Source organism: Lentinula edodes, assembly GCF_021015755.1.
Source record: "Lentinula edodes strain Le(Bin) 0899 ss11 chromosome Unknown C8R40scaffold_91, whole genome shotgun sequence".
NCBI classification, from domain to species: Eukaryota; Fungi; Basidiomycota; class Agaricomycetes; order Agaricales; family Omphalotaceae; genus Lentinula; species Lentinula edodes.
Genome location: NW_025764397.1, coordinates 56,418 through 64,696, shown reverse-complemented (window position 1 = coordinate 64,696; position 8,279 = coordinate 56,418). Strand labels below are relative to the sequence as shown.

Here is an 8,279-nt window from a genome sequence, read left to right as displayed (position 1 = left end):
GACCAGGACGCTGCAGCTGCAACATTTCAATGACGTCTTTCGCTTGCTGAGGATCGTTCTGCAATAACACCAAAAATTTCTCGGCAGCCCATTTCAGGTCATCACAATGGGTATCTGGTTCGTCGTGACCTGTTTGTCCGATGGTGGCCTCTGCTTCTACTCCCGATTCTGCGCCATCTCCAGAAAAAGGATTACCGACAATCGCAATAGGTGGAAGGGAAGTCAATCCAGGTATGTACGCATTAGTTCGTGTAGAAGTCCGAACGTGAGCGTGAGGAGAGTAGAACTGGTAAATATGTCCGTTTTGATTCCCTTGTGAACTTGGGATCTTGACGAGGTTATCAGTGATCCGAGGACCTCCTAATATCTCACTAGGACCTGAGGCTGAAACAGCCGACGTACGCGAAAACAATTCATGTTGCCCAACACTATCTGGGATAAGGTGACTGTCCTGAGCTTCATACAAATTTTGAGCATGGCACGGGTCGTGAGGAGTATGCGAAACATGTCCATGATACTGACTCATACTGGAATTAGCGAGTACAGTGGGAGGACGATGTTTCCCAGGACGACCCCGTTTAATGTGAGGTTTAACTCCATCATCGAAAGCCTTTCGTTTCCCGAGCGCCTTCTCCGATGGACCAGGGAGGTTCAGCGATATTGCATCACGTTGAATTGGGAACTGCTGAGCCTTTACTGGGGGTGAAAGCGGCTGATAATCAGTATATTTATGAGGTTCTGTTTGAGAATAGCTTTTTCGCAAAGGCTGAGCCGACAACAATGAGGCGGACCATGACGGGGTCGAGATTGGTAAGGAGAAAGAAGTTGACGCCGAAACTGACGAGTAAGACGCAGACGACATGGAAAAGGATTCGTACGAGTTTCCAGGGTCAGGATATTGAGCTACAGGATTTTGAGTCGTGGGGCTGGAAGGTTTTTTCCGAAACTTAATACCTTTGAGAGAAGAGGACTTCGAAGGTCCTCCAGGAACTGACGAGGGCGCGCTCTGGGGAGTTCCATGTGGTTGAGTTTTTGGTTTCGGATTTGGGTTTGGAAGAGGCATGGTCATCTTCCCGGTAGTCCTAGAGGCCGTTCCAGCAGTCCCAGCAGTATTGACCGAAGAATATGACGACGACGCTCGCACTTTGTGAACTTCTGACAGGTCCAGGTACGGAAGATCATCTTCATCGTCTGTCTCATCTCCAGGAAACTCTTCGTCCGAGTTTTGAACAATCCAATACCCTGCCGCCGTCTCGGGAGCAAAAATGGAGGCAAACATACGCTCTACCGACCCTGAATTTCTTTTCGAAGAGGACAACATCCTATCCTTCCCCTTCCAATTCATTAATCCGGTACTACAGCTATTCAATCCAGGGGGTAAGCCACGCTTCGTCCCAAGATTTTGGACTTCGCCTTGTCGATGGTTCTTCACTCCAATATGACGCGTATTAGAATTCTTGACCAGCAACATCCGATGGTCACGCCTTTTCTGTTTGGAGGAGGAATTGGGTATGGTGGACTCGTGCGCATTCTTCAACCAACTCGCCCCAGAAATGAAATCCATGTGCTTGCCTACGAAGAGCCGCACGTAACCATCACCGTCCCCGCGCGTCTTGTCAGTCAGCATAATATCACCTGGGATATAGGAACTCTTCGTCGTCGTCAAGTTTTGACTGACCACTACGGAGACAGAACTGTTGCCAGACGATGGCGCCGCGACGATAGATGGGTTCAACCTGGCCTTTTTGCGAGGCAGGTGAACACCGTCAAATGGACTTTGTTTCTGTTTACGACGAACGACAGGTCGAGTTTTGTCTATGAATGCCCCAATGTAGTCATCCTCTGCGTTATGTATCGTGGAAGCGTTCAAAGCATCCTGAAGATTTGTGTACTTCATTGGGGTATGCTGTTTTAATGATGATGATAATGGAAGCGCAGAAGTAGAGGGAGCATAAACGTTTGGTCTAGGAGGTGCTTTCTTGTGATGCAACCCGAATGGTGGAGGCGACGGGGAATCCTGGAATAGGACAGATGGAGAGCTGAACTTAGTAATTTTTTCCAGGACTTTCGGATGGGGTTTCAAATAATGGGCATGAGTAGTGTCTCTAGGAAGAAGAGGGGCTTGGATATGGGAGAGAAAGATGAGTGTGCCGGTACCATGACCATGGTAGGATTCGGGATCAAATTTTTCGCCTGGTTCTTGTTGATGAGAGTTCTCTGTCTGCTGTCGCAGGGGCGAGAGCGTGCTAGTTGATGATTTAGGAGACTCCCTAGGGGAAAAAGAGAAGCACCATCCAATGAAGATGACGGCGAAAGGGGAGAGATGGACTCCCGACGAGGAGGAGTAAAGAGACTACTGTTGATGGTTTCAGACATATTCGTAGCCTAGATGTAGGATGAATGATTCAACGGATCATAAAGGTCATGACAGTGGTAGAACTCACTACAGCCGTCTCGGTATCGGTGTCTACACTTTCGGCCTCTTTATCAATCGCATCGAGATTCTAAAACAAATGAGATTATCTACTCAGACACTCACAATGATATATGGAAGTCATACCGGAATATTTGCACATTTTTCTAACGCTGAAAACGGCTCAGACGACGATACATCCTGATGAATTAGAAGCTGCTTCAAAGCGGCGACCTCTAAAGGCGTGCATTCAGAGGTAGATTCATTCTGGGGCACAGATTGAGGTGAATCTCTCGTGGAAGACGTTTTGGATGTCAATGTCGATTTTGGTTGAAATAAGCTCTCGTCGCCATCCCAGTTACTGAGGCTACTGTAGCTAGTAAAGTTCATGGCCACGAATGGGAGGCGCCAGATCTAGTAGTCCGTTAGCGTACTAGACTAGTTATAAAACGAAAGGAGCGAGGTTGACGGGGCTAGAATTGGGAAAGGGCGTCGAGCTTGATGAGCTTGTTTGGCGTAGCGCGTATCAATATTCTCACAACCCAATGACTGGGCGCTTAAAATCCACCTCCGTCTGATCATTCATTGTATTGAATCCTGCCTTCTCTTCGACTGATCATGAATATCGTAACCTAGCGGGCGATTGCACATTGAAATGCTTAAGGTCAGGTAAGTGTGCAAAAAAACCGCAAGCCTGATGTTGTCCGTCAGACCAATCTTCCTATCTCACTATCAGGTGGAGGCGAAATGCTACTAGCACAGTACGACCCAACCAAACCGAGTGAAAAACGAAAAGAAGGGATACAAGCAACCAACAATCAGACTCTAGAGAAACCTCGCTTGAAAGGGAATAGTATACCTGGGTCTCACCTTAGTACAAATGATTGCTTGTTGTATGAGTCCGGGATTACATGCGGTACCTCCAAAACCCTACAATGATAAATGACTATTAAAGTACAAACACGTTCAAAGCACGATAGCAAATAATAAAGATATTAAGATGAGATTATCCTCCCCAGCAACACTTACCCAAGCCTCAGTTTTTACTTCAATTCACCAATACCTCAGACCCTGACACAGAGAGCGACTCCGGCTGCAAAGTTGGCGACCGCAGTTTGAGAGTATTGACAATGCCACCACTCATGTCATGGTTCGCTGTCGCGATGGGAAGTGGTTTGAAATTACAGGCATGACACAACCATCCGCTCTCCGTCTGGTAAAACTTTGGCGTAAAGTGCGTCGAGCATTTCACACACTGGAGGTCTTCAGATGGGAAATCAGCCACCGGGCCGGAGGATTCGGGCCGGACAGTGATAAGTTGGTCAAGCCGTCGAGCTTTCCGGAGGAGTGCATGTGTTTGGGATACTTGGGGTACTTGTTTGTATGCTCGACAATATACTTGGAGAGCACTCTGGAGAAAAGAGGTTAGCATTTTAAAAAAATCAGAATATGTGCAACGATAACTCACCTCTCCTCCGTCATCAGTTTCACAAATCTCGTATATCTGCCGCCGACTGTGGTCGTGCTCCTTGCAAGAGATAATAGCATTCATACAACCAGGTTCTCCCCTGAACATCGTTGTGACGTGCGTTTCTCTCCGGGTTCCTTTGACCTGAAATTGAACTTAACAAAAATTCCTAGAGTAAGCAATAGTTCAATGCCTTACGGGCTGGATCTCGAAGCCAAACGTATGACCCTGGTTCCACGCACAGGACACATGGTATTCCTTCGAACAGTCGCTACATTTGACTACAGCACCACCCCTTTGCTGACATATACCACATTGCTACAACAAGATTAGCGTTCAGAGGTTAAAATAAAAAGATGTAACGACTCACTGCCATCCATCTACGATTGGGAATACCAGTAATTCCTTCTACAGATCTCATCGTCGATGTATTCGTAAAGTTGATTTCCGGAATGAACACAGAACATAGAACATGCGCCCAACCATGACTCTCTGTCACTTTACAAGCTTGAAGATATGATCCGGGACGGGATTGTACAGGACCACGCGGGCGAGGGCATAGTAAGCAGTCATGGTACTGATGATTCAACAACAATCAGTTCAGAGTCGCCCGTAAATGGTTACAGTATGTACGCTTACAATAGAAGCTTCTTGTTCTTCCTCGTTCTCGCATAGATCACATCGCCAGTCATCTAGCTTGTCGGCGCTCAGAGTAATCCCGACAGATGCTATAATTATGGTTGTGACGGTGCGCGACTCGAAGGGAAGGCACTCTTACCGGCATGAACTGAAAAACCGCACTTTTTGCACTTTATTACTTTCCCAACGGGCCCATTCTTCGAGCATGCGCAACAGCGGAGTTGAGGAACATTGGATGGAGGTGGGGGGGTCGATGGTATAGATGATGCGGTCTACGAGTAATGCGAATAAGAACAATTGCTGGTCGACACTAGTATACACAAAGCATACCTTCGATCTTTTCGATGCAGGACCCACAACTGGCGTCCCCTCCCTCTTCTCCGCCGAGCTACTGCTACTTCCACTCGGTCTTCCCCTTGTAGAGCTTCCCTGCCCTAGGCCTGATGGCACTACTGGAGCCGGGGTAGACTCATCCCTCGTCGGCCTCATATTCAGGTCGGCATATTTCCTATAATTAACGCCGCAACTGTCACACAAGACATTCGATTGGAGTCCTTTCGGTGCCTTCCACCATATCTTACTATCTCGAGTCCGACATGCACCACAGGATGGTACTTTGGAAGGAGGGACAATGATGGAAGATTCGTCGTCAGAGAGGCCAATGGTTTGGGAACGATGTAAACCACCAAGGCTTAATTGCGTTGAAGGAATAGGTGTTGGCATAGAGCCATATGTACGAATCCTCTCGTTCTCTTCACCGAGTTTGGTACTGTCGTATATATATATATGTGAGGGCGAGGTTTCGTTTATCGAAGAGTCACGGGAACGTACTTTTTCCAATGTCCGTAGAATCTCACCACCTCATATATCGACCTGACTACTACTTCATCTCTCACTGCGCGTAAAGCTCCGTGTACCGCGATAGCAAATGCTACAATCTCTTCCCGAGACCAATCTTTATCAGTATAGCGCCTCGTAGGCTGGACTTTCCACTAATAGCTAATTTTCAGTTTTGACATTCCATTCCTTGATAAACTTCTTACTTTTTCGATCCTTGGCATGTTCAGCGTCTTCGGTGTTACAGAGGAAAGCGATTTGCCATTCAGTGTGGCGTCAGAGAATTGGCGTACAACTTCAGTAAGGAAGTCGACAGAGCTGCGAGTCTTCCCGTCGTTGGTTATGCTTCGAAGACACGCTTCCACTGTACACACTTGAATAAGTTTTTCGCTGAAGAATAGAAGTAAACATACTCTCGCTCACTGCACAATATTGATCAGCCAGGTAACAGATAAACTTAGGGGAGGAATCTTACTTTCAGAAGGAGTGAAGTCATTTACTGCTCCCAGAACCTCAACAGTCTTGTCGGTCCCACGTTCTTCGTCTATGAAATGGTGTGATTGTTATGAAAGTTTAGGAGATGACCAAGCGCACCAGGACCAAGATGTGGGCCGCCATTGTCAGGAAAAGCAGTAAGCTGGTATTTCGGGCCAACCCGTGTAGCGGCTCGAGGAAAAATCAGGTCTTCTGGATCTGGAGCCAAGATGTTCAATTGACACGAGGTCTGGGCCAAGTGAATAGAACGTACCAAGAGTGTCTTCAACAAGGGTATATTGCCTATAAAACCATTAAATTGTTCAATATCTGCTATTTGGAGGGGGGAAAAATGGACACTCACCCGAAATATCTAAACGGCCATAACCTAAAGTGTTTCACAGGAAAATTCTCTTCCTTCTCTGCCTGAGTACGGTCTTTTCGAGGACGACCACGACCACGAGGGGCAGGAGCATTGGACTTGAGCGGGGGTTTGATGGGGACTGGCGTCGCATGGCGTACGGCGGCGCGTGAATCAACTTCCTCCTCATGTCGGCGGGAGCATGGTGCGCAGGTCCATCCATAGCCGCGAGAAGGCTTTGCTTGTAGAGGAGGTTGAACGCAGTGCATATGGAAATATTTCTTGCACCGGTCGCATTGAACAGATTCCAAGCTAAACGCTTGATGAGTGAGATTATGTGATATGCTTGAATTAAAGATACTAGCACGTACCTTGCACACCAGACTGTACATGTATCACACAGACGGAGCGCGTCAGTGAGATCCGGGACAACTTCTTCTCTGCAGCAACATATTCGTATCGCTCAACCAGCGTGTTCCTAAGTCTTCGGTACTGATTCGGATTCAATGAGTCAGGTGATCTTCACAGAAGATTTACACTCCAAGGATCTACAATACTCACCGTTTTTCACGTCCGACCGCTGGATAATCTCGAATTCCTTTTTGAGATATGGATCAATAGCCTCATAAAATAGAACCTATCCGGCCGCTTCTTCCACCCGCTAAATCACTAATCTGTCTCGATGAACTACAAAACATTTCGCCCTAACTTGATTGATATCACATATTTCGGAGTAGATCGCTGCAGTAACAAGCGGGAGTCACCACCGGGGCGGTCGGAAACGTCGCGGGGGCGGTAATACCATGCTAGGCGAACGCGGGAGTATGGTAGAGAGTCAAAGTCTGCAGAAGAAGAGGTTCCTTCGGGCTTGAGGAATTCCATTATACGACCTATGGAATATGGTGTCCCTTCGCGGGTCGACCAGCTGGGCGAAACATAGACGTGGTCTATAATTAAAGAATGAGAACAGGCGGATGAGGGGAGAAAATCGAAGACATAAATTTGAAGCAGTAAAAATGTAATTACCATTCACTTTAATTTCTACGCCGCCTTTGAGCAGGACAGTGTGTCTAGTCTGATTATTCGGGGACGAAGACTCTGCAGAGGCAGACGCCATTTTGTTGGCAAGTTGACAGGGAAGATGAGAAGAAATCAAAAGATAAAATAAAGGCTGTGATGGTAATTTCAGCTAAAAGAATTACTTTATGAAGGACAAATTACCTACGTTTGAACAGGAATGCAATGAATAATTGAGAAGAACAAGGTCAGAGAGAGGAACGAGCGAAGCACAAATCAATTTGATTGCATGCCGGCGGAGTATAAAATATTCGGCATACCCCAGATTAGATATCAACCCTCCGAAACCGTCACTGAGGTGAAAGCTTTTCGTTGGTCTCAATACCCAATGGGAGGAACGATGACGCGGAAAGCATGGCCACGATGTTAACTCAGTATAAACCCTGATTTACTATAATCGTGACTCCATCATTCTTTATTATACAGTAATATCGACACCCTAATGGGATGAGGAATAATAACGAGTCTTGATACCGTGCAGACAGATCCCGATGAAAATAGACCTCTGCCAGAAAATGCACTCGCTCACAGCAGAAAATAAATCAAATATCTCAATACTGAATTATTGGAAAGTGAAAGGGAACGGCGGGGGAACATCCAAAACCAAGAGGCACTAAGACGTATGTTGTAAATGGTATTTCGAGGTAACGGAAGGTAGTTTAGGAGTGTAGACTCTACCTGGTAGCGTAGAGCTCGGAAGCATTCAAGTTGGCACTGAGTCAATGAAAGTTCCTTCTAGAACAATGCTCGCTGCATTGAACACCGGATGGAGAACCGTGACAAGCATTGAACTCGATTGAGCACCGATGGCAAGAGAAGACAAGAAGAAACCTGCACTTAAACAAAGCATAGACTGAGAGAGACTGAGAACGCACGAATACATCAGATACTGATACTTCCAGTGATACGCACTTTGAACCAAATCTAACCCCAATCATATTGTCATGCCTCGACCGTTAACCACAGCTCCCTTTCTCCCGTCTTCATGCCTGGTGACTACCAGGACAGCC

General features: G+C 46.8%; 1 protein-coding gene across 1 annotated transcript; it reads right to left on the bottom strand.

Moving 5' to 3' along the window:
- Window positions 1–3,461: 3,461 nt before the first annotated feature.
- Window positions 3,462–7,074, bottom strand: C8R40DRAFT_1275434 (PHD-zinc-finger like domain-containing protein; the record flags this gene model as incomplete). The annotated part of the gene is given in 20 exon segments (XM_046234118.1): window positions 3,462–3,568; window positions 3,599–3,824; window positions 3,882–4,025; window positions 4,080–4,199; window positions 4,252–4,458; window positions 4,521–4,609; window positions 4,660–4,792; window positions 4,878–5,289; window positions 5,352–5,512; window positions 5,564–5,721; window positions 5,833–5,901; window positions 5,952–6,050; window positions 6,106–6,134; window positions 6,196–6,311; window positions 6,354–6,504; window positions 6,626–6,676; window positions 6,764–6,790; window positions 6,830–6,843; window positions 6,863–6,933; window positions 6,957–7,074. The coding sequence occupies 20 exon segments, from the start codon at window positions 7,072–7,074 to the stop codon at window positions 3,462–3,464; spliced, it is 2,502 nt and encodes an 833-aa protein (XP_046078847.1).
- Between the last annotated feature and the right edge of the window lie 1,205 nt (window positions 7,075–8,279).